This window comes from Lepisma saccharinum, chromosome 16 (genome assembly GCF_977018435.1).
Source record: "Lepisma saccharinum chromosome 16, izLepSacc3.1, whole genome shotgun sequence".
NCBI classification, from domain to species: domain Eukaryota; kingdom Metazoa; phylum Arthropoda; class Insecta; order Zygentoma; family Lepismatidae; genus Lepisma; species Lepisma saccharinum.
Genome location: NC_139244.1, coordinates 1,821,890 through 1,848,612, shown reverse-complemented (window position 1 = coordinate 1,848,612; position 26,723 = coordinate 1,821,890). Strand labels below are relative to the sequence as shown.

Here is a 26,723-nt window from a genome sequence, read left to right as displayed (position 1 = left end):
TCTCGTTCGATGCATCGCTGTAGGACTCATTATTGCCCTTTATCAGCGAGAGAGAGTTCATTATAGCTTAATTAGTGGAGCAAAACAGTAATTATCTGTTCCATTATTTTGGTTATTTTAGGGTTATCTCTATTCAGGACTTCAAGATCTAAAGCCCCTATCACACGGAACTGATTTCTAGTTGGAATGCCCTAGTTGGCGATGAACTGACTTTCTAGGTAGAAATCATGGCCGCCTGACTGACTGCTTGACTGGTTTTGAGGAATAGGACATGTTCTAATTGCTACTAACTTATTCGACTAGATTCTGTGGAACAGCCAATCAGAGCAAAATTTGGCCATGTGGAGATAATCTGTGAGTTTGCAAAGGAGCGTTTCTTGTCTGTGGTTTCCGAGTGCATACAGCACGAAAGGCATGTTTACAATTGAAAAAGCTAAAATATTATTCCATACGTGTACAGTAAACGTTGTAAAGTATGTATTTTATCAGCGCCATTCTTCTCTACCTAAAACCATTTAATACGAAGCGATATTCCTCTCGGTTGAATAGTTATCGGATTCTAAAAGTGTGAAGTGATACGTTGTTTACATCTCGCGCGGCCGCCATTATGGGAACAAAAGACTATCGACAAGTACGGTGTAACAAGTACCGTGTGAGGCGAAAACTAGCAAATGGGTAGTAAGTCCAGCGTCAACTAGAGCATTCCTACTTGATATCCAGTTCCGTGTGATTCAGGCTTAACTCCTTCACCCCGGTACCGAATCTGCAGCATCGACTTGAGCTGAGCTGAAGCCCCCTCCCCCCCTTTAACAAAGATCAGATCAGCGTTTCTAACACACCTCTGCATTAATAAATTATCCAGATTTGGCATTAATAACTGCCAAAATAAGCAGGAAAAAGGAACTAATATGTGGAAAATAGGACCATAACAGGAACTGAAAATAAAATAGGCTCATAATAGGCATTCATTTTCAACATTGTGAATAATGAAAGGGCTCAAATTCAAATTCTCAATCAAAATTTCATACTTCCATAACATTAACAGATGTATTTTCATAATTCATGCAGAGAACTGTAAAATAATTGTGTAATATTATTTTTAAATTTAGTTTTGTAATTTAGCACCGCCTCGTTATAAAGGGGTCCAGGGTTCGATACCCGGTGAAGGAACATGGTTCGGATCCCAATTGAAACTGTAGGTCCAGTCCTGATTAGCCTATCTGTGAATAAAGTGGACTTAAAACAAAAACTCAAACTAAACGGACACCTGTACTAAACGTGAGCTTGTTAGTTCAGAAATCTTCAAAATGGCCGATATATCTACTCCTGTTTGTTCCTGTGAAAGTAATCAGCTGCAGTTGTCTTCGGAAGATGGTCTCCAGCCTCCTCCATATTCACCGGAGGCATTCGCAAACCGGTTGTTGCGAGTAATGAACCAAGGATTGCTACAAGATGCCTTGTATGTCGAAGGCGGCGAGGGAGTTGGGCGAGGGCGTTCTGGAGCTGCTTTGTTAAATGCAATATGCAAAGATGCGGCTGCCTGTACCTATAAGATTAATGGTGTTGATTTTGGTGGACGATAAGTTCTCTTTAGCCTAATGAATATAAACAAGGAGCGATGTGCACAAGCATTCCCAATCCCTCATCCACCACGGGACAACAACCTCACCATCTTAATTCGACCCCTAATACCATAGGCAAATGAGATCCAAGCAGACACATTCACAAAATGCCTAATTACTGCATAGGACCACTCTTGCTCGATCATACTCGTTCGATTCTCCTGTATATCACGATCGAGTGTATAAAATTAAATATTGTTTCAATGTGACAATAATCGAAGAAATATATGTGTAAAAATCCGGTAGTTTCAGCCCACAATCATATACCTCATTTTCATATATCACTGTGGTTTATTTGGTGTTTTAAGTCCACTTTATGCACAGTAAGGCTAATCGGGACTGGACCTACAGTTTAAAGTGGGATCCGAACCACTTGTGCCTCCACCGGGTATCGAACCCGGGATTACAAGACGACGACGCTACCACTGCACCATAAGGAAGGCCCATATATCATCACCGTGTATTGTTAAGATTGACTAAACTACATTTTAACATGGAGATGATATGATTACTATATTCACTTAAATTTCAATTTCACTGCATGTTTCACTTCATGATCCATATTTGAGGGCACACTAGCACAGACAAATTACTATTATACGTGTACTGCTGGGCTTCGAGCGTATACCGCTCGTTTTGCCTGTTCGAGCGTTATTCGCTCGAGCGAAGAAGCTCTCGATTCCGTTCGCTATCTAGCGTCGTCCGTGCTAACTATTCGACACTCGAGCGAAAAGCCCTCGATGCAGCACGCCTAGATTTAATTAAAAAAAACAAATCTAATATGCCAGTTTATTAATGTAATCCAATGAAAAGGTAAGTTAAGCAGCGTTATGTCTAGATAGCACACGGATGGGTGACCATCTATTCTACCGAATGTTGGGAGTAATTAAATTAGTTGGGAGTAATTAAATTAGTTATATTGTTCATATTACCTGGTCCTAAAGCAATAATACGTGTCAATAGAAATATAACTATACAATGTTTCAATATTCCCATAAGCAAGTCACAGGATAGCCGTGCGAAAAGGAATAGAAGAGACAAAACAAGAATTGCAACCAAGACATGGAGATAAGGCAACAACACGAACTAGAATGCAGGGCAACAAAGTTGTCGAAACTTGAAAATACAATAACCCGCCATGACAACCCGCTTGGTTGTCAAGAGTGGGTGACATTACTGATTGACTGACTTGGTTTCTTTTACATCACTTTTCTTCCACTCTTGGCTAATCGCGAAGATGAGTATGAGTGATGATATGACATTGTAAACCTTTTCGGGCAATCCTCATCTCCAGGAAGGTATCAACTAGGGGCAAGCCCCGGCACCTACCGACCTTGAGTGATAATATGATGAAATTGATGAATTGACACTCTAAAAAAATCATCCAGGCCGGGATTCCAACCCGAGGCCCCTGGCGTTGTAGCGCGCTGTTCTAACCACTCCGCCTCAGAGGTAGGCGAGAGGAAAGAGAAGTAATATTAGCTGAGCTGGTCACAGGTAGGCATATATCGACAGATCTACAACCATAACTCCATGTGGATTTAATTTCGTTGTCGTTATGTTCATTGAGAGAGCATCCAATATCATTTCATCTCGTACATAATGAATTGTGAATTTATTTAAATCCAGAAGCATGATTATTTTGGTCTTGATATTGATAAACGCAATTGCCTAGCATTGCCTCACGCCAACATTAGGCCATCGAAAAATGTAGGCTTTCACGTTGTACTACAGACCCGGGTTCGAGTCATCGTCGAGCCTGCATTTTTCGGTGAAATTACTACATAGTACTTCTCCGGTATGTGTCAGATCGTAAGAAAATTTTCATGTTACCAAAAAATTAAACACGACATTCAACCATGATTACAATGGATGGCTACTCTTTAATGCAAATTGTGTTGTTGTACAGCTCTTTTTTTGCCATAGCTCGCGAAAAAGATATATTTCTAACTCAAGAGTACATACATCCTGGTCGCTGCACGTCTACATGTCTTCTTATGTTGATGTCTGCTTCTCAAGAGATTCTTTTAAGCTGAAAAGTTGAGCGCTCAAGGCCTTATGTTTCTGAGAGTTCATCTCCTTTCGTGGAAGAAGAAACACAAGTCCTTCTGTCAGCCTCTACCGTAATGCTTATTTTTATGTTGGTGATCTTTATGTAACTTGTTAATACCTTTCCGATGTCGACTATTAACTTTTCTAACCGTTGCTGTCAAATGGTAGTTTGGTTCTCTTCTTCTTGCTAATTTTTTAGCACTTCTCAAGTTTCCGTAAACAACCTTCTCACAAGAGCAGTTGTCAAAGCCTAGTACGCCCATTTCCGGTGTCGATAGTCGACTACTTGAAGATTCCAATTCAGTCCATATTGTTCCTTTAGTAGTTCCCAAAGTTTCAGGTTTCGAAGTAGAAAAAGCCATTGCAGACCGTTTTATAGGATATTCTATGAGAGATGAAATCTGACTACCTTCTAACCAGTCCGCATATTTACTGGGATGGCTCGTTTCGTTATCTTTGGCTGTTGTGTGCACACCAGCGCCTCCTGTTGACGATATTGGAGTCCCTGTTAATTGTAGGTTTACAATCAACAAAGGTGCAGTTCTTACCAGGTCATGACTTGAAGAATTGGCTGACATGACTTGAAAATTATCTACAAAGCTGCCAGAGTTGTTTGACATAGTGGTTGATGTTAAATCTTTACTTTCCGTAGAATCTGCCGCATGTGTATTTGGTGAACTCGTGGAAGTAGAAATTGTTGACGTAAATGCTGTACCCCAATCTGTCGCTTGTATTTGAGGTGTGGTTGGCGCTAAATTTTTCCATTTCTTAGATTTCTTAACAAAATCTACCGCCTGTGAATTTGATGAACATGAACACGTGGAAGAAATAATGGTTGTGGCAAATTTTGCCCTTTGAATATGTGGCGTGAACGTGGATGTAGAAATGAGTGGTGATAATTCCACAAAATAATCTAAAACTCCTGCATCTGGCATATATGTAGATGTAGAAATGAGTGGTGATAATTCCACAAAATATTCTAAAACTCCTGCATCTGGCATACATGTAGATGTAGAATCCTCTTCATCATAAAAGACGATTCCCTCATCTGTGGCATTACAATTTCTCCCTGTTTTATCGATAAAATTTTTTAGTGTACCCTCAATCTCTATCTTGTTCTTGCCCTTTGCAGTACCTGCTTTGACGAGTTTCATCAATTCTTTGTCTTCGGGTCCGTCTTTCTGACGTACATCGCCAGGATCTCGAAACTGGCTCCTCCACACTGAGCTACAACTAGAATAAGGCCTCTGATAATTCTTGATTACTCTCTTGCTGCATTTCATTGTGGGCTGTCTTTGAGGTTTGAAAGGGTCGCTCCTCTGTTTCAATCTTCTTTCTAGAAGTGATTTCCTGTTTCCGTGATCCTTACCTAAAGATTGCTTATGGGCTGAAACTGTCATTGTTGGTTTAATTCTGTTGAACGATGCCTTTCCTTGTACAGGCCTTCGTTCAATGTTTCTCGTCGTTGATTCTTGCAAATATTTACTCTCTACTAGTTCCTTACCGTAATTCGTTTCTGAGTTTGTGATTGTTTCTTCAACTAGCTCTACAGGAAGGAATTGTTTCTTATTTACATACACTTTTTCCAATTGCCTGTCAGCGTGTGCTTTGCTGTCTGGGTCTTCCACAACTACATCTTCTTTGCTGTTCGATACTATCTTTCTCTTTCCTGCTTTCGTTTTCTTCACAACATGACTTTTCATTCTCTTCTGGATCGCTGAAGAGTTGCTTTCGTTCCCATCTTTCAGCTTTTCTGATTCCCATGGCGATACAGCCTTTCTTCTTCTTCTAAAGTTACCTGAAAGCTGTTTGCTGAATACTGGTTCCATCTGTAAGCGGTGGGAAACATTACAAATGGGACCATTCATCGCGTACAAGGGCAAACACGGTATTGAAGATTGTACACTTTCCACGCCCAGTACATGTGGTGCGTTGCGTACCCTGTGCCTTTCAGGATACAGTAAAGATCTCTTGTGGACAAAAATCGAACGTCTCTTAGAACTTGTCCATGTTACCCTTCTCCCAGAACCTGTCCTTGTACGTACTTGACTAGGAAACACCATAATAACTGTGAGCTTCACCACACCAGCCATAGAATTAAGCGTCTCATTCTTAACGTCAAACAACCAAGTCATCCTCAGACAAGCAAGTATTTCAGAGTCCAGTTTCGTGCTGCAGAACATATTCCGCTTCATTTCCATTGGCACTAACAGAACTTTGTTGCGAAATAATTCCCTGGATCTGGTAAGCAACTTGAAAAAGACCTCTACGGCGTTGTGGTGAAGATTCAAGACGTGATCTGCAATCAAAACTTTCTGGATGATTAGAACCTTCTTGATTTTCCTGTACAGCTTGGTTCCGTCATCCGCTCCAATGTAATTGCTCGCATCCAGAGGTAGCTTCCTTATGATCAGAGAACGAAGCACCTTGATGATTACATCTTGTAGACGAAGGGACATGCACATAGCTGTTTCTGACCCTTCTGTAGACGACACCAGCAGTATTATCCTAATGTCCTTCGCTTTGCCATCAACTACAGGGTTCAATGTATCCTGTAGAGTCTTCCAGGTTCTGAGGGGTTGATTGGGGAAGCTGCATTTCATGTTTTGGAGCTCAATTGACAAATTGCGCTGGCACGGTGTTCGCACGGCTGGAGGTTTGTGTGGTGGTATCTCTATTGTCGGCGATGTGGTAAGGAGAATAGCGACGCACGAGAAGAAAGACGTTCCCAGAGCACGTGGTCGCATTGTCACCTGCGCTATAAACCAACCAAAGTAAGAAAATTTACCAAAAAACTGAACCTTGTGATTGCACTGCACATTAAATTGAAACTTCATTATGCACACTATTTCATGACATGAATAGCATAGATGAATAAAAATAGCTACAAAAAGGCACGCCTCGCTGAAAATAGTAACCTTCCCGAAGTTCGTGATGGTTGTCTTAATCATCTAATTAAGCGCCGTTATTTAGCAGCGCTTTCCTTTCACGTTTGGTTAATCGCGACGATGAGGATGAGTGATGATAGGATGAAATTGATCAAAGGATACGGGAGAGTTGCCGAAATTGGACCAGTTGGTACTATTTTGCTTCTGCATCAAAAACAAGACACAGAAAAAGAACGAAATTGTAGGTATGTAAAACCCTAACCCTATAGCGCTACAGCCCAATATTGGGCCAAGGCTTACCTACCGACTGCTGGCCTCCCTCCCACGCGGGCCACCAAGAGGGCGTAGAGATCTGCAGCCAGACTAGGGGGACGGGTAGTCGGCCCGACCGACCCCCAGTCGTTGCAGGACTTCGCGACCGGATTACGCTCACTCACTCGGAGCTCCCCATTTTCCTGACGATGGTGGGTTGCCACCGGCCCTATACACAGGCCGAAAATTTCCGGAAACTGAACCCGGGATCGAACCTATACCGTCCCGCAACTGCAGCTCAAAGCAATTGTAGGTATAAGAAACACAAACTATTAGCTTTCGCTACATACATGTATATATGTATTTCAACAAAAAATGCAGGAACCAATGTGATAGGGTACATTAACGAAAGTAGTGACATCGGTCCATTATAGGCATCTGGTTTCCTAACTTGGACCACAGGTTGCTTAGGTTGGACCGCTCACAAAATGCATGTACGTATGGATGTCTACGGTATCTAGAGACCTGCAGCACTCACTGCACACACCATTGTGGTATTTACTCCACGTTCGCCGCTTGTAACAGCACCCACCTGTGATTTTCCTTCTTCTTTCCGAACAGAACCGCTTTGATTACTTGATGTTCGTATTTCCATTCTTTTTGCTGCATACGATAATCGGCGAGTATTGTTGCAATGCACCGTATCGTAGCGACGGACTCCAGTTACGGATTATTCGATTACCAAAGAACAAGTGCGTGTATTGCAATGAAGGAATGATGTTAGCTTCCAGCGTAGACGAAACTATCCAGAGCATCGGACGTCTCATGCCTCCAGCAACGGAGAGGAGTTCCAGGTGTGTACGAAGGACTTCACTTTGATATGCAATGTTTTTGAGTCATGTTCTGAGTTTTTGTTTGAAGTCTACATTATGCACAGATAGACTAATCGGGTTGGACCCAAGTGAGTGAGATGCGAACCACTATATGTGCCTCCACCGGGTATAGAACCAGGGACCTCTTTATTACAAGACTTGCAATGTGTACGTAAGGGGAGTTTCACATCGACGTGTGCCTGAGGATTTCAACAATCGAACGCAGGGTTGTGCGGCCTGTCATGCCGCTACAGCGTGAAACATTAACACAATAACAAAATACAATAATTGTCAATTTCAGTACACACACTGCATGAAATGTTAATAATAATAATAATAGTAATATAAACATTTGTGTTGGTTTTTCGCTCATCTGGTGTAGCAAAGTCTTCCCATTTAAAATAATAATAATAATAATAGAATAGATTTGAAATAAAGTTGGTTTATTTTTTGTTCCTTTATTATAATCGACTACCTGATTACCCGGCGTTGCCCGGGTATTTATTTATCCCAATCTTGTATTAGACAGGAAAATAATTAATTCTAACTATAGTGTAAAATGTAACTAATTTTAAATGTGATCGTGAATGTCACCAATTAGCTTAGCGACTACGAAAAATATGGATTCGACACTAATCTAGGTCATTTGTGGCATTTTATTTTTCACCCCCTCCACCCGACATGCCGATAGGTGATGAACTTGGGAGTTGAACCGCATTGGGAGTGTCACGAAAACTATGGATTCCACTCGCAACACAGCCTGAATGTTAGACAACACGAGAAACACTATCGTTGTGCTGATTGCATATAGCCACGGATGTCTCTTTGTGCGGAATTTAATATCCGTGGTTCTCGATTAATTTTACATGTCACCCCTTCCCACCCCAACCCTAGGGGTGCCAGGGGTGTCTTACCCCCACAGTATTTATTTCCAGCTTGCAAGTGATACGTGTACCAACTTTGGTTGAAATCGCTCCAGGCATTCGAGAGTTATTCCTGAACAGACAAACACACACACATATACACACATACATCAATTTTTATATAGAGAGATTACAAGGCTGAGCCCCCCCCCCCAACAAAAATTTCTGTCGACGCTGATGCAAGGCGACGAAGTTGCCACCACGCCATTGGGGAGGCATTTGGCTATTTTATGTCGCGATGGTTGATGGAATGGGACATGCCTTCTCAGGACTCAACTTCGTACCTATGACTTCGTAACGTGTTACTGATGATCTGTCTATATTTCAGCAGAAGAGCATGGGCTTGTGCAGCCACTTGACCATCTTCGTCGCAGCAACGACACTGCTCTGTCCCCCCGCCGCCCCGTCCAGCCACGTGGAGCCTTGCCAGAAGAACTTCGACAACCAACGGTGCTTCATGCTGCAGTCCAAGCTGCGATGCGCCCTGAAGAAGGGCCTCGGGAAGGAGGTGGAAGGTTGGAGACTGGGCTTTCCCAAACAGCCCTGCCAGACGTGGCAGACCCTGATGAAACGCCTTCTGCCGGTCGTGAGGAAGGATTCCGGCAAACCGACGGTTGTCGTCTTCCTAGCGACGGACGCCGGCGAGAGGAACGGCACCGACCTGGCAAAGGCGGTGGAGAGAAGCGCCAAGAAACTGATGAACGCCACGGACGTCAGCGCAGACTGTTCCAACTACCCCAACTCCATCGAAAACTTCTTCCGGTTGGTGAGCGAGCGACGACAGAAGGTGATCTTGCTGGACAACGCGACTCGACTTCACTGCCACGCCTTGACGAGAATCCTCAAAGCGGTCGACACCTCGGACCACTCCATGGCCGAAACGTTACTCCTCATCCCCCTGGTGGTGTTCGAGGCCGCTTTCAAGTCGGTCACCTCGAACAACGCGAGCTTCGACCGCATCGGAGCGAGCTACTGCGACAAGAGAAGTCTGCAACTGGTGAAATCTCTGCAGAAGAGGCTGCAAATAGCCACGGTGAAGGTGTACCCTGAGGAGGCGCGTGTGCGGGACAGTTCACTCAATCCCAGCATGTGCAAAAGGTGCGCTTGCGGGAAGAAAGCGGCAGTGTTTGTGGTTCCACGCCCAGTTGTTAGGAAAGAGTCGAGTACGGTTGGGAACTCTGAGAGTGGACTTATCAAGGAAAAAACGTCGTCTGCAAAGAGTGATGAGGTGGTGGTGCCGCTTCGAGAAACCTTTCCGGAAGATAAGCGCGAACTACAGCTAACATCGTGGCTCGAAAGCGCGAAAAGAACATTCCTAGAGACCGGGTCTAAGAGTGAACGAGAGAGGCTCTCTGTGGAGGCATTTGCTGAGAGATTGCCTGAAAAGCAGACGCTACGCATCACCTGCAGAGGAAAGAGGAGGGTAGGGACTCCTCGAAAGGCTCTGCTAAACCATCGACGGGTTCCCAGGAGGAAACCTATCCACGGTTCCATAAGTTATTCTGCGGGAGGGGAAAGTGTAAAAATAAAATAACAAAGAGTATCAAAAATACAATTACATTACATTTAAGTAGTACATACTCAATACTTTATCCTAGCACATTCCTTCATGTCACCCTAGGTAAGTAAAAGGTCAGGCATGGTTCTCCTTGAACAGACAGAGTTCAACATTTGGTTGCCTGTCGCAAATGAACATGGGTCTGCTCACAACATAACTTGACAGTGTTACCATCTGCAGTATCAAAAGTGTAAAGTAGCATGAAGATTTAGTCGCGTCTCCTCCGTTCAAGGGTCTGGTACGGGGCACACCCAACTTCCACAAAACGTCAAAACTAAATGCTAAGAGCCAGTGGCGGCGATTGGGTCCCAAAACCGGGGGGGGGGGCAAAGACAGTACATTTCCCTTCGTAGATAAGATTAAGCATAGTGAGGGGGCAAAAGTCGCGAAAACTGGGGGGGACAACTGCCCCCTCGTCCCCCCCTAATCGCCGCCAAGAGCTCTAAACGCATTATTAGTAGACCTCGGATTTTTAGATTCTAAAAAGTGTGCTATTAGGTTCCTAATAGGCACTAAAAATTCTAAAATAGGTTCGAAAAACCCTAAAATAGGTTCTAAAATTCTTAAAATAGGTCCTAGAAATCTTCAGTTAGGCTCGAAAAATCCTGAAGTAGGTTCAAAAATACTTGAAATTGTTCAAAATTCCTGAAAAATGCTGATTAGATATAGTCACCGGCAATGAAATTGGGACACCTATATCCTGAAGTACGCACTACTCTCCATAATGGTGTGTGTGTTGCCTAACCCTACGGCGATGGCAGAACTTTCCCTTGGAAATTTGCTATTAAAATCCACTCTTCGCCGTATAGTTAGGAAACAATTTTTTTCATGCTATCAACAGTCAAACTCCGGAAATTTGTCTGTGAGGATCATATTATATGCTGAAATGTTAGTTTGCAAGGCGTAAATGCCGCAAAGTACCAAAGTGAGCAAGACCACACAGATGAGACCACTTTGGATTGTATAGGTAACAGTGGCACAAGACAATTTGTTTTGTTTAGAGCTTTGAAAAATCAACATAGACTTGGAGGAAGGGAAATCGACAGAGAGTACGTTTCAAACACGTTCGTCATTGAATGTTTTCGTGACCAAACAAAGCAAATGACTCTGTGTGACATAAAAATCCTGTAAAAACCTTCCAAAATATATAAAAACCTTTTAAAATGCTTGATTTAGGCGCATATACCTAAAATAGGTTCTAACAACCAAACTAGGTTTTTTAGGCACTATAAATTTCATCAGTTGTTGGTTTTTTTTAAAGAATCGTTGACATAACTTATTATTTCTTATATACCTGTAAAGGAAAAAATAGGTTAAAAACCTTAAATCCGAGGTGTAATTATTATACATAAGCGGAATTCTTAGGTTAAGAGGGCCAGGTTTAGAGAGAGAGAGAGAGAGAGAGAGAGAGAGAGAGAGAGAGAGAGAGAGAGAGAGAGAGAGAGAGAGAGAGAGGGAGAGAGGGAGAGAGAGAGAGAGAGAGAGAGAGAGGAGAGAGAGAGAGAGAGAGAGAGAGAGAGAGGGGAGAGAGAGGGAGAGAGAGAGGGAGGGAGAGAGAGAGAGAGAGAGAGGGAGGGAGAGAGAGAGAGAGAGAGAGAGAGAGAGAGAGAGTTGAAGCGCCAGTTGAAGAAGCTGGCAGACGATTGTTTTTGGAACTACCAGTCTCACTTATCGCACCCATATTGAAGACACCTTGTATTCTGACGTCATTGTGGTATGTCTTCGTTGATAGGTTTAGTTCTCTCAGCAGAAGTACAATGATTCTTTGATTGATTGATGTGCTTTATTTTACTTCGCTTTTTGTACCACTTTTGGCTAATTTGCGAAGACTGGGATGAGTGATGATATGATGAAATTGATAAACGAACACTCACAAACATCCATGCCCAGTCCGGGATTGGAACCCGGGACCTCTGGAGTTGTAGCGCGATGTGCTAACCACTCCGCCACGGGGGGCGGCCATAAGTACAATGCATTGATCAAAAAGTTATTATTCTTGCTAAGAGAACTAGACCTAAGAAGCCTAACCTGACAACGAAGACATTCCACAATGACGTCAGAACACCAAGTGTCTTTTGCCTCAACTTCCTATCCAGTCCAATTAGAATGCAAGATGTAATCGTTACTTACTTTCTTATCTCATTTATTTATATGTGCTCTTTAACTTGGAATTTTCCTTTGCTTTGAAACTTCAAAGCTTATTTCTGCAAACGAAAAACATGAAATGCTTCTTAAATCAAGCGCAGCACGCAGTCCGTGAGCTTAAAACTGCAGCAATGGCGTCCAGGAAGTCTTGCATACTTGCACGCCATCTATACGCCAAGCTATAAATCTCCGCGTAAGATTAGGCCAGACGTTGTAGCATACAGAAATAAAAAGGCTCTTGGAAACGCAGGAAATTGACTGGGTCACGTGAGATACTGCGTAGCACGGCTGGAGTAATGGGGGATGGGAGGGTCCAAACCAAGAACGGAATGACGAATTTATGCGATCAATTTTTGGTTATATTCATACGGCTTGTAAGAGAGATTTGGAACAAAGATCCACAAGAAACAAAAGAAATGCATAGACCTTACAGTGATCGAAATTTACACACGGCTCCATTACAAGGAACAACTCCACGTGCAAGCAGGGATGGGCAGAAAGATTCGGACCCACGCAACAAAAATATACGGATACGTAACAACCCGGTACCGATCCGGAACCGAGAATCAGATATCCTGATTTCGGTTCTCCGGATACACGGTGCCTTTTTCGCTCCAGGCGGCCACGGAACGGCTGCTAGCTCAGCGGGCAGTAAGATCGCGTCTGCCGGCATTTAGATCCACAGCTGTACGCTGGCCTTGGCAGTGGACGCGTCAGTGCTTCAGTATGCAGGTAGCTGGTATCCAGTTTGCAGGTGTTTGTGAAGTGTGAAGGTGTTATCAAGTCTTTTAGATTGTTTTGTTTTACTTTACGTATTACTGGTGCTTTTCTGCAGTCTAATAATGCCACGCTACCCGTACAATTTGAAACAAAGAATTCTTATGCACGACTTTTACGTCATTACGAATTGTTGTAGGAAGTTATAATACGTTTTGCAGCAGAATTTCCATATGTTCTTGTTTCACACAGAGACAGTGTTCGGATTCATGTGAACGTATTAAGGTAATCAGGATCTGTTCTTGATATGAAGCATAGGGTAAAACGGCGTGTGCCTAATGAGGAGAAACCCGCCCAAGAAACATACATTTTCATGACGTCTGCGTGACGAGCTACCAAGCTTCCAAACCTAAAACCATACATTTGAAGAATTCAAAGAAAGTATCAGGAGGGAAAATGAAGCAATTTTGGAAGAGGAACTGACACGTGTTAGTGAAAATTCCCTTTAAAAATGCCGTAAATGTGTGGATGCAGGAGGACATAATTTCCAACACCTCAAGGTACGTGCTTATTTGAATTGTAACTGTCAATGGAATTGTACGAGCTTCTTTCATTACATAGCTAGCGGCTCCAGTTACGTGGATATTGCCTCCTGTTTGCCGGCAGACTCGATCTTACTTTCCGCCGCGCAAGCCGCCGTTCCGCTCTCCCCGTTCCCTATATATTTGCCTTATGATAATGTATAATATTCAATGATTCACCTACCTTGGATAGATAAGAATTGATCCAGTTAACAAACGTCTTCTTTTGCACCCGTTCTTGCTCATCTGCAAAGAAAGAGAGACACACATTACGTAGTATTATTCAAATAAGAAAAATAATAAATTTATAGCTATGCATCGTTTTGGAAAAATAAGAAACCAATGGTTTTACACTGTCTATTTGATAAGATTTCATGTTGTTTTGAGTTTTCGTTTAAAGTCCACTTTATACACAGATAGGCTAATCGAGACTGGACCTACAGTGTAAAGTGCGATCTGATATGCCTCCACCGACAGGCACGTAACCAGTGTAGGTTGGGGGAAAAAGTCCCCATCCCCCGAAATCCTACAAGTGTCTAATTTAAATAGTGTGTAGTGGTAATTAATTTTACTTCTTTAGCAGGATTAAAGAACTTGTATAAAAGGTAAAAAAAAAAGGTAAAGTGCTCCCCTGTGCATAGCACCACGCCATCAAGGCGTATAGGGGGTGTGGGGGTAACGCCCCAAACTTTCTTGATCCGGTCGTGAGTGGGGGTGATGTGACCTCTGACCGCCTTTACCCCCCCCCCCCCCCAGGGTTTCCCCAAGGTAACCATGTTATTCGACGCTGGGTGGGCGCCGGGGCCGCTTCCATCGTTAGAAAAGTTCCCGGATTTGAACCGGCCGGGGATCGAACTCGGGACCTTTAGAATGGTAGTCGCGTTACCGACTGAGCCACCGAAGTTGTAATATACTGAGAAATTCATCTTGAGGGCTTCAACCCCCAACACTTTTTCGGCTTTAGATAGCGACTGCCGATAAGGGATGAGTCATAAAATTCTGGCTACGGGCCTGTCCACCCAGTATCGAACCCGGGACCCCTTAATTACACTGCCTATTTGAAGATACATGTGAGAGGCGGGGGGTGACAGATCTCTAGAAAGACAAGGGATAGAGAAGAGATATACGAGGTGTGGCTAGAAAAAAAACCGGATTGATGTTGCTATCGACAAACGGCAAGCGCGTCAAGGATGAGCGGTGCATAGGTGTATAATGTGATATCTTGCCTACCGGCTGTGTGATTGCCCAGGATGCGCGGCGCTCAGTTCTTCTGTAGCTTGTGAACGAAGTGAACCGTACATCCGTGCTCCGTCGGGAAAGAAATTAAGTGTGAAAGTGGAACAGCGTATCAATCTGAAGTTTCTTATCAAACTCGGAAAATCCGCCACAGAAACTTATGGTTTGTTGAAGGAAGTGTACGGAGATGTGTGTTTATCACGCACTCATGTGCTTGAGTGGTTTCAAAGGTGGAGAGAGGAACGAGTAGTGATTGTGAACGACAAGCGTCCTGGACGGTCTTGGACGTCAAAAATGGAATCAAATATTGCAAATGTCGGTGAATTGATTCGAATTGTGTACCCGAAGGTCAAACTGTCCACCAACAATATTTCATTACGAAGCTGGGCGAGTAAGAAGACGACAACCTAATTTGTGGAAAAGCAAGTCATGGATTCTTCATCAGGACAATGTTTCTGCTTACACAGCATTGTCTGTCAAGGCTTTATTGACCAAGTATTGGATCCCAGTGTCAGAACATCCATCTTATTCGCCGGATCTCGCTCCGTGTGACTTTTTTTTATTCCTAAAGATCAAATCAGCACTGAAAGGAACCAGATTTAAGACCGTAGAATCTGTGAAAACAAAAGCGACGGAAGTCATGAACATGATTTCCAGCACTGTCTCCAGCAATGGAAGATTCGTATGGAGCGGTATATCGATAGTGCAGGGGGGTACTTTGAAGGCATAATGTTCATATTGTACAAAATAACCAATAAAAGATTTTGTAGCAACAGTCCGGTTTTTTTCTAACCACACCTCGTACACTCACCTATACACAGTTACACATACGAACACAAAAGACCTAATGGGAGGGAGGACAAAATTCGCAGAAGGTAGAAACAAAATTCACAATATTATAATATAATACAGTTAAAATGCCATTGTCTACTGATAGTTAAATATTTTGCTCAAAAAACTAAACAAATGAAATCTGTTCTGGTTTTTGAGCTTCAGTTCTCTCAACGGGCATAATCTATGGCGTTCCGACGGCTAATGGCGAACTAAATAACCGGAAACCACAAGCACAAACGTAGCATATGGTGCAAGCTAATCCTTGTTTAAAATATCCCTGTATTTAACATTTCTAATCCCTGCAGTTTCCGAGTTACGGAGACCGAGAAACACTACAGGCACAGTGACCCTATTTTCCTTTCCACTTGATCAACGCAACACATTGTGGCACGTAAAGACTTAATGGAGCACTATTATGCACACAACTAAATAGTTTGATTACGAGATTTGCACACCGCTGCATAAACAAGGTGCAATTTAGTTGTTAAACGTCAGTTAATGAAAAGATAAGCAGCTTCAACCTTCAATTAGGATAAACGGACAATTGCGCGTCTCAAGGTTTTCCTTTTTTTTTTCTATTCTTAAACGATAACATTGCGTGTCGAACGAAAATAACGCGGATCAAACAGGCCGACTGATACTAATGACGTCGTACCTGCAGCAGGGTGGGAAATTTCTCGAGACTTAAAAATCGCACACGGGATTTGAAATTGTCATCTTTCTGTGTACGTTTTTAGAAGCGATATCGGGCGGGGCCACGCAGAGGGTGTTCGTGGCGATCAGCCAATGGAAGGAGTGCAACGTTGTACAGTTAGGAAACAGCGGCGCGAATGTTAAACGCCATGTTCTGTATTTTTCATAAGAAGAAGAAGTTTCATAAAACTCACCACTTTAAGGTTCATCATAAGATGGGGAAAGACATTTTGAACCTGACAGTCCAAGTCGCATGAATTTCCGTCGCCTACAGCCGGAGTTATCGTTCCTTGAAGAAACACGGGAAATATCACGTCTCAACATACACACACAATAAATAACCCTTTCATTTCCCCTCCGTATGATTTCTCCCTTGCCACAATGTTGACGCGGCTGAGTTGTTGTGTCAAGGTAAAACAATGGGTGTTAAATTCGTCTGAATATACACGATGACACAATGACCCTTCATTGTGGTGGGCGTTCTCGAACATTGCGAGTATGGGTCAGTTTAAGTTCAGTGTTTCTGTAGCAAAGGTGGTGTAAAATTATTCGCTTATCGTTCACTCGTGCGCCACAATGAATAGTTGCGAGAAGATTAAATGCAGACCTTTCGTGCAATAGTGTGTTCCGTGTGTTATTTTTTTTAAAAAATAACGTCACTCTCGAAACCTAGCACCAGTAGTACAGGAACAAAGGGTAAAATGATACATTCACAAAGGGGAAATATTATTTTTTAAAGTGTATTCGTACTTCAAGGAATTGGCATTGGAAGAATTGCTCCGTGCGAAAACAGTGTTTTCACATAGTAGAGACAATACGGCTAAAGCGTGTGGTGTAAGTTTTCATACTGTGTCGCGTATTGTAAAACATATACCACAGAAATCAGTGAAACACCTATTCCAATCTCCAGCGAAACATGCTACAAAACAGAAACGAGAGTGATGATGATGACCTTGCAGTTCCTCTACAATAAATACGTACTTTCAAACTTCTTTCAGGTATGGGTTTCTCTTATACGCTGCAGTGATATGATATTATAATCCTGTGTAGAAATATTCACTATATTATTTCACTTTACTCATATATACTGTGCATGCATTATCAAAATAATGGACACATCGCGAATTTTCTGTCCACTTGCGCTAGCAGTTAGTTTGGCAACAGCGCAGTAGCACTGGCTGGGTATTGGCTGAACTCATGTTTCTTCTAAAAGCGTACGTGGTATAACTAAAGTGAGGTTGAGACACTGACAAATACGCACAAATTGGAACTCAAAGGATAAAATAATGGTTAAAATACAATGATTCTGTACGAAATTTACTCACACCGCACTACACAACACAATCTGTATTTAAGGAAAACAAGTATATTTCCGGCCTGCAATCAAATTATATATGCAGGAAGTCTACAATTTTTAAACAACAAATTTCCATGATTTTCCCGCGTTTTCCAGACCAAGAAAGAAAATTTCTCTTGAGCAAGTCACTAGCGAAATTCATGAATTTGAACACGTAAGAGAAAGTCACACTTACAATCCCCCTTAACCAAGCCGGACCCTGTGGCCGAGTGGTTAGCTCATCGCGCTGCAACGCTAGTGGTCCCGGGTTCAATCCCGCTAGGGCTTGATGTTTGTGTTCGTCCGAATAATGAGAACCAATATGAATACAATTAAACTTGACATTGTGAAAATGTGTGAATGACGGGGGATACTGTCGAATAGGGGTATTCCTTTATATATATATATATATATATATATATATATATATATATATATATATATATATATATATATATATATAAAACATCGCGCATCGAATCCGGCTCGTGCTTGGTTGTTTGTGCATGTCCATTCATCAATTTCATAATTTCATCACTCATCCCCATCTTTGCAAATTAGCCAAGAGGCACAAAACGCGAAGTAAAATAAACTAAATCATTCAATTAACCACTTAACCAAGTTTTTAGGATATTCACTTCACGCCTTATAAGTAGAGAAGAGAAACTGAACAGAATTGATTGATTGATTGTTTGTTTTTTTAGTCCACTTTATGCACAGTAAGGCTAATCGGGACTGGACCTACAGTTTAAAGTGTGATCCACCGGGTATCGTACCCGGGACCCCTTGATTACAAGGCGACGACGCTACCACTGCACCATCGGGGAGTCACTAGAAACTAAACAGAAAGTAACTGTTGGATAGGGGCATCAGGCGTGAGCTTTTATGTATTACTAGCCATGTATTGATTAGTGATAAACAAAGAATTCAATGCCTTGAGTATTTTATATCCAATTCCTACTGTATCAAAACGGTAATACTCAGTATATCAAAATGAAGTATAGTTTATACACAAGAAAATTAAAATTTCTTGTTCCTCCTTTTCTTTTTCCCCAAGAGCTGAATTTTAGTAACCACTACAAAATGTTGATTTTTCCAGAAACACAATAAATTTCCATGAGATTTCCACGGTTCCCAAATTGGCAGACACTCTAACATGACAATAAATGGAGAAAAGGAACATGAATAACGACCGTATAGTCATAGGCGTGCGCAGTCTCTCTGATTAGGGGGGGGGGGGGGGCAAAAGCCGTGATGAAAGTTCAGTCGGGAAGAAAAATCTCATTTTATCTCACTCTTTTAGTTTTAAATGCATTCATGGGTATATGTGTGTGTGTGTGTGTGTGTGTGTGTATATATATATATATATATATATATATATATATATATATATATAAAACATATTATTTAAATACATTACATAATCAATTCATCCGCCCCATAACAAACCAAATGCAAAAATCATATAAATTGTCTTTGAAATGTGCGCGCTTTTCCTCCAAACTAAACTGCTATAGCAGGAACTGTCTGAAGTACTTAGTTGTTCTTACTTGTCCCTCTGGTAATTGACAACGCATTACAGAAAAGAAATAAATTGCGAGTGAAGCGAGCAAGAAAATTTTCGATCCAAATTTATATAAATTGAAAACAGTATTGATTTAATAGCACGCAAAATAAATCATGGGATGCCATGGCATTCTCTTTTACAACTTTTCTCATTCAGATCGTTCGCCGTAGATGGACAACTCTCGCAGCCACTGCTCTGAACTTGAGGAGACTGTAAGTAAAGCAGATATTGTGAGCGAAGAGAGCTACAAATTTTACGAAATGAATTTTTATTTGTATAAAATTTGAAGTGGATGGGCAATTGCCCCTCTGTGCTCTCCTGCAGGTGATTCCTGACCGTCTGGAAGAAATAATGCAATAAAGACGTGAAAACTAATTCCATCTTTAGTATTCTTTTGTCCTGCTACTCTTAGATTTTGCTAGACTTGCATTCTTTCACTTCAATGTCTGCCCCCCTAGAATTGATTTCCGTTCAAGGTTGGGAAAAGGCAATGCCCCCCTGCCCCCTTGTGGTTGTGCCACTGAACGCCCTTCTCCCATAGCTGCTCCGAACTTTCATCGGCTTGAAAATACTTCATTTTCTTTAAGAGTATAATATCGTTAATAGCAGCAGTGAGATTCCTCTACACCAAATTTCTAAGTGAAAGTATAATAATATAGGGGCATGGAACGTCTGGAAGGGGGGGGGGGGGAAACATCTCCCTCTTCGAAAACGAATGTCAACCTAAAAGTATATATTTTTCACGTATATTTTGATTTATCATAGTAATTTACATTAATTATTATGCGATAATTTCAAATTGATGAGGTGTTTTTTTGAGGGGACAACACTATTATCAGGGTAATATGACCCATCGAAAAATACCTTGTTTGTCCCTTCGTGGGAAAAAAAAATATGCGAACGTCCGTAATTTGGCGAGCAACTGCCCCCCCCCCCCCCCCCGTGCGCACGCCTATACGTATAGTTCTTCAAATTCTGTTGCGTTCCCGTAGAAATACTGCAAGCTGGTATCGCACGAATATAACAATTTGACAGCCACTTCCCACCCTGACTGCGATCCCATATCTTCACGGTACACGGGACACTGCAGTTCAGGGTTGCCAGCACTCCTGCCGAAACGACTTCCGTAATGGCACAAAATCCTTGATGTAAAGCATGATTGATGGAGGCCGTATATGTGTGGACTTCGTGAACGAGTCTTCCTTTTTTCAACAGTGTCCTTGGATTTATGCTCGGAAAAATCGAAGAAACCAGTAACAGCACCATCTTCCGACCAACAACATAAAACGTAATGTTTTTCCTTCCTGCGAAAAGATTACTACTCAGTGTAGCATAAAAACGACAAGTGCACGATTCTGAAGTTTTACGAGTCCTTACAAGGCCACACTGATTTTCCAGATATGAATGCAACTTTGGGGAATCAGATAATGTTGACGATTCCATAGTCACAGAGATAATATTGTATATTGTATATACGAGGGCGTTTAAAAGGTTTGTTAGCCAGGATTTGTGGTATTAAACATATAATCCAGACGTGTTGCATTGTTGCATTCACACAGATCAATTGGTTATAGTGAATGTGAAGAAAGGTTAAACTTTTTTTATTGCAGGTATAATAATGTTGGACCTATTGGCAGAAAGATAAAGGACCATAAATGCCATGCTAGCAGAAATAAATACCCACTGTGAATAGTTCGGGATGAGAATAAATGTGAAAAAGACGAAAGCAATGGTGATCGGAAGAAAGCAGAGGAAGGCAAAAGCGATTATCAGAGACAAGAGAATCGAACAAGTAGACAGCTTTAAATATCTTGGATGCTTCGTAAGCAGTCAGAGGCGTCTCGTAAACGCATGCGGTGCATGCTGCGCATGCGTCAATTGTGGGCAAAAGGACAGCTTGCTCTGCGACGACATTCATAAGCATTTCTACATTCTAATTTCTTCATATAGGAGAAGTATTTATTTTACACGAGAGCGCCCAACTAAGCTTATATTACATTTCTTGGATCTGAAGTGACGCATGCGTCAATTGTGGGAAAAGAACTATTACTTTCTTTCACTTCACGTCCAAGAAATGTATTATAAACTTAGTTGAGCGGCCTCGTGTAAAATAAATACTTCTCCTATATGAAGAAATTAAATGTAGAAATGCTCATTAATGTCGTCGCAGAGCAAGCTGTCCTTTTTCCCACAATTGACGCATGCGTTCACGAGACGCCTCTGTAAGCAGTGACATGAAGTGCAGTCAAGAAATGAACGTAAGAATAGCAATGGCGAAGAAAAGCTTGAACAGAAAGAAAACTATTTTCTGTGGATCTATGAACAAAGAACTGGGGAAAAGACTAATGAAATGCATTTTGGAGTGTAGCTCTATGTTGTGTGGAAACATGGACACTGAGAACAAGTGACAAAAAGCGACTGGAAGCTCTGTCCTTTCGAAAGGGTGTTGCAAAATCCCTTGACACAATATAAACCAGTCATTCCTGAATATATCGCCCAGGGTAAAAAGATAAACTTATATTTCTAGCAATAGATGGCGTTAAATGTTATAGCTATGTACAAAGCTCTTGCACATTAATATACAAGTTCGCATGGAAAACTAATTCTGAAGCTAGATGCATAATTTAAACTAACAAAAATTCCTATACCGCATTTAAATATACCACTAATTACTTTCCATTACGTAGGCGGGATTTCTATTTCGCAAAGAAGATATTAAGGGATTATTCTTGAGATGGGATCGTGTCAAATTTGATTACACGGTTCTCTCCCCTCGATAAGATGATTGGTTAATCGATAGATTTGTTTCATGAGTGTGTACATGTATGACACGTGTCCGATATGATTATGCTCGGATTGACAAAGTCACGCAGCTTAATACGTGTGTCACCCACTGTGGTAAGAGCTACCTATTCTACGTTCACTGCAAAAACGAAGTGTATGTAAACAAAACCGCGTGATTTCCTAGAAACAGCTCCTCATCTCTTTGTTAGTTGTGGTGCTATCTTGCTATACGTATACTCACTGGCGTACGCAGGATTCTTTTCGGGGGTGGCTGGAATTGTAAAGAATAGCTGCATTGTAAGGAGGGCGGGATACACAATAAAATATTTCGTAATTACAATTTTGAGCCTTCATTTTAAAAGTTATGCAAGGACAAAAAATGTATTTGGGGTCATTTTAAAATGGATTTGCATTTAACACTGATTTTTTTCATTTCTTTACTACTCGTTATATACTACTTGGAAGTTAAGTATGCAGCCATGGGCTGAAATAGCCACAAATTCAAATTATATATATTGTTGTTGTCATGGTTACTTGTTGCTTTTATATATAGCTATGTGTTATGGAGTTAAATATAGAAATGTTCGAAAAAAATTGGAATATATAACACTACTTTCATTTGAAAAGGTTGATTTTCTAAAAATTTCGGCAGGGACTCTAGCCCCATGTCTAATTACGTCAGTGCTTGTTACAGCGAAAAAACTATGCCGGTAAACTAATACCACTACGAACGTAAAAAAAGGAACATAAGAAAGAGTAATTAAGGCTAAATGTTTATGGATTCACCTACATTTCTCAACCTTCTAGTTTTCGTTTTTCACGAACTAGAGCCGGTCCCCGTGGTGGAGTGGTTAGCACATCGCGCTACGACGCCAGGGGTCCCGGGTTCGAATCCCGGCCTGGGCAAGGATGTTCGTGAGTGTCCATTCATCAATTTCATCACATCGTCACTCATCCCCATTTTCGCAAATTAGCCAAAAAGTGGCACAAAAAGCGAAGTAAAATAAAGCAAATCAATAAACATTAAATCACGAACAAGAAAAGGAAAGAATGAGAGTTAATGAGGAGGGAAAAACACCCGTATGTTATTAGTGTCAATTATTTCATTTATTTCCTTCTTATTGATAAGGCCAAAAGCGGGCAGAGGACAGAGCACAGAGACCAAGATAAAAGGAAGGAAACAGCCGTCAGCCGCAGTCTTTTGTCACTGCTATCCGCTTCCTTTTTCCACAAGGTTTTTCAGTCGACGTACGGTTTTGTCGGCAACCTCCACCACGTTTACACAACGGATGCATCGATCGAGACATTAGTGGCAACACTGATTGACAGTCGAGGGGACGCCGGTTCAAATCTCTGCTGATGTGGACAAACGACACGGGTCCTTTCAGTCCGTTTTACTTATATATAAAAGATTTTATGCACATTTTTAATCAATTTTTCTTTATAACTCAAGACTTTGCAGATGCCTAAAATATACGCTCCTGATCACTGGCAGCAATTAGGGACGGCGTGGGGGAGGGGGCAGTTGCCCCTTAATCCACTTTTTTCGCCACTTCTGCCCCCGCAGTATGGTAAACCTTATCTGCCAAGGGAAACTAAACTGTCCTGCCACCCCCCTCCCATTTTGGCACCTTGCCCCCCTAATTATGGAACCGAAATCGCCGACATTGCTCCTGATCTCTCTCTCTTTATTTATTATATATATATGCAGTGGGGCTGGGGGGGAGGGTCTGAAATCTTGAGAAAATAAAAAAAATTGCAAGTCTTGAAAAATGAACTCGTGGAGAAAGTGATAAATGCAAACTTTCCTTAAAATGACCTCCTGATTACCATTCTTGTCCATGAACAAATTTTAAAAGGGTAAGAATGGTATAAGCCTGTTTGACATGAATTGAAATAAAAACATAAATAAGCACAGGACAACATCTGCTTTCCATCAAAAGAATTCCATTCCTTACAGCATCACATGATGTGGAATGGAAATTAATGAAAATGGTGATAGACAATTTTGCTTACGAATGATTGTGCAACTTGGTTTATTTTACGTCGCTTTTCTGCCACTTTTGGCTAAACGCGAAGATGAGGTTGAGTGATGATAAAATTATATTGATGAAGGAACAGTCACGCCCATGCCGGGATTCGAAACCGGGACCCCTGGCATCGTAGCGCGCTGCTAACCAGTCCGCCACCGCGCCAGGCAGTTTGCTATTATCTTCGCAGTTGGCTGTACATTTGTTTATCTTCGAATCGCTTCTTAGAAATTAGAGAGAAAGAAGTGTAAGAGAAAATGGAAAAACAGGAAAAAGGGTGGCATAGTAACAGTGACAGAGAGAAACAAAAAATGACTTAGCATGGGGAGAAACAAAGAACAGGAGAGAAAGAGAGGAAAGAGTAATACAAGAATGAAAGAGAGAGAGAAGAGATAACAGAAATATGAAGAAACAGGAAGAGACACGAAAAGAAGGAGAAAAAAGGGAGAAGAGGATGGTACAGTAGAAGAGGTGAGACAAGAAACTCTCCCACCGATGTGCTGGATCGGAAACGCGGCAAGCGCATGCGCAAACTTCCCCTATCGTGCACACAGGCAGGGTTGCCGAACGTCTTAATGTTGTGTGAGCACCGAGAAACAATGCGATCGACTTGCCTGTCTTCATTTAAAGTGTGTGTTTGTTTTGTGTGCAGTGTACTTGCTAGCATGGAAGCTTGCAGTTCAGAGAAAGCAAGTAAACTCGGTGGACGGAAAGTAATCCACAGCCAAGGGCGAGAAATTGTATATAATGTCAATGCATTTATGAAAGGCCAGGTGGGAGTTCGTATGTCCGAAAACCAGTTGCAAAGGAGGGTGGCTCGCGCATGTGGTGTTTCCTTCAGCAGTGTGAGAAGAATTGTACTAATATAAATTAAAGCATGCACTACGTTGAAGAAACACTTTCATACGCCCCATAGAACACGATCTCGCCGAAAAATCAAAAGTCATATAGACGAGTTCGATAAGTGTGTTGTTAGGCGTGTTGTGCACGAATTTCACCTTACGGACGGGGAAGGTATCCGAAGGGTTTTGAAACAAAGAATAGAGTTCCAAGGCAGTGTCTGGTGTGTGCGGAAGATAATACGTGACCTAGAGTTTAAGTGGGAAAAGCAGAAAATAATAGACAATTGCTTATAGAAAAGGACGAAATAAGAAGTTTACGTTCATCGTACCTCAAAGCCATAAAAATCTTTCGTCGACAAGGACGACCCATTGTTTACGTTGACGGACTTATTTTCACAGCTCGACAACAAAGAAAGAAGCTTGGGTGGATGGAACCGCGGCTGCCGTCAAAGCACCGGTGTCTAAAGGGCAACGTGTAATTGTTGTACATGCTGGAGGTTAATGTTCAAATCTGGAAAATCTTTTGGCGATTAATACCACAAATTTGACACGAAACAGTGTTGTTGTTGTTGACAACGCCTCATGCCATAACGTACAAATAAATCCTGCGACTTCTTCCTCCTCCCGAAAAGACATTATGATTCATTCAGTGGCTCGTTCAAAACAACACCCCCTTTGACGCACACCAGAATTGTATTCCTTGGTGAAAATTAACAAACCCCGTTTGAAGATGTTCAAAATTGATTCCATCTTAGCAGAACGCGGTCATTCAGTTGTATGTTTACCACCATACCACTCAGATCGTCTTGCTTAGTTTTCTTGTGTTCTCGTTCTGCGTAGACATTTGACCCGTATGCACTGCCAACCCTGCTTCTGTGCGTCCTTCCCCTACGTATGGCTTGGGCGTGAGGCCGCGAGGAGTTTCTTGTCTTACCTATTCTACTGTAGTAGAACGAGAGAGAAAGAGAGAGAAATGGAGAAACGGGAAGAAAAGAATGTAAAAAAAAAAAAAAAAAGGTAAAGTGTTCCCCTGTGCTTAGCACCACGCCATGAAGGCGTATAAGGGGTGTGGGGGTAACGCCCCACACTTTCTTGATCCGGTCGTGAGTGGGGGTGATGTGATCAGCATCACGCCCCTGACCGCCTTTACCCCCCAGGGTTACCCCCAGGTACCCATGTACCCTCATAAAGATTTGCTTCAACTAAATTATTTTCTTCTCTATTTGAGTTTTCACGTCACTTTTCCCTTTTGCAATAGAACGAACACCTTCCGGGTGAGGAACTGCACGGCTATTTTAAAAGAAGAAAAGAACGAAGGAATTAAATAACTCTAATTCAACGAGTGCACAGATAACGAGATGCAAAAAAGGATTACGCAACGAGACACGCCCACGCCATCTATGAGCAAAATTACACACTCATAGGTCACCCTATAAATAGCAATTACTTAATATGGCTCCCCTACGCACTTCCGCGCGCGCCGAGGATGACTGCCGTGTCTCCTCAGGTGGGAAGAGTCACCATGGCAACGTGTTTGTTGACCACGCAGTGCTGCCATCTATGGAGTCCGAGAATGCGCATGAAAAATTTAAAAAGTTGATGCATTCTGCATCGGTTTGTGGTGTGCGACTTTTTTAGAAGTAATTCTTAGAAGAGAGAAATATTTCCTCGCTGGCCATCTGTGTTTCAAATAAACAAGCTATATCCCTCAGGCGATTTTACTTCGGTCAATTTGTGAATTGGGTTTCATTTCTCGACCTCTGATTGGCTGATGGAAAGTTACGGTGCTGT

The 26,723-nt window shown here is 42.0% G+C and overlaps 3 protein-coding genes across 16 annotated transcripts in view; 1 reads left to right on the top strand and 2 right to left on the bottom strand.

Annotated features, from left to right (window-relative positions):
* The window catches only part of Msp300 (Muscle-specific protein 300 kDa), a 609,326-nt gene that overhangs the window by 411,292 nt on the left and 171,311 nt on the right, over positions 1–26,723 (bottom strand). For all 13 annotated transcript variants that reach the window (XM_083137559.1, XM_083137560.1, XM_083137562.1 and 10 more), the window contains one exon: positions 13,795–13,856. In XM_083137559.1, coding sequence (XP_082993685.1) covers positions 13,795–13,856 — 62 coding nt within the window. The remainder of the gene's footprint in view (positions 1–13,794; positions 13,857–26,723) is intronic.
* LOC145999844 (uncharacterized) lies at positions 3,526–7,486 on the bottom strand. Its single transcript, XM_083137112.1, has 2 exons — positions 7,407–7,486; positions 3,526–6,432 (listed from the first exon to the last, which is right to left on the bottom strand). The coding sequence occupies exon 2, from the start codon at positions 6,419–6,421 to the stop codon at positions 3,734–3,736; it is 2,688 nt and encodes an 895-aa protein (XP_082993238.1). The 5' UTR covers positions 6,422–6,432; positions 7,407–7,486; the 3' UTR covers positions 3,526–3,733.
* Positions 7,548–10,179, top strand: LOC145999843 (uncharacterized). 2 transcript variants are annotated; one of them, XM_083137110.1, is made up of 2 exons: positions 7,548–7,668; positions 8,941–10,179. In XM_083137110.1, exon 2 carries the CDS (start codon positions 8,947–8,949, stop codon positions 10,141–10,143), a length of 1,197 nt encoding a protein of 398 aa, XP_082993236.1. In that variant the 5' UTR covers positions 7,548–7,668; positions 8,941–8,946; the 3' UTR covers positions 10,144–10,179. The 2 variants fall into 2 exon arrangements, with proteins under 2 accessions (XP_082993236.1, XP_082993237.1); XM_083137111.1 differs by having other exon boundaries at positions 7,557–7,668; positions 8,938–10,179.

Excerpts from the sequence above, each read along its gene's own strand:
- LOC145999844 (XM_083137112.1), bottom strand. The coding sequence starts at position 6,421 with ATGCGACCACGTGCTCTGGGAACGTCTTTCTTCTCGTGCGTCGCTATT.
- LOC145999843 (XM_083137110.1), top strand. The coding sequence starts at position 8,947 with ATGGGCTTGTGCAGCCACTTGACCATCTTCGTCGCAGCAACGACACTG.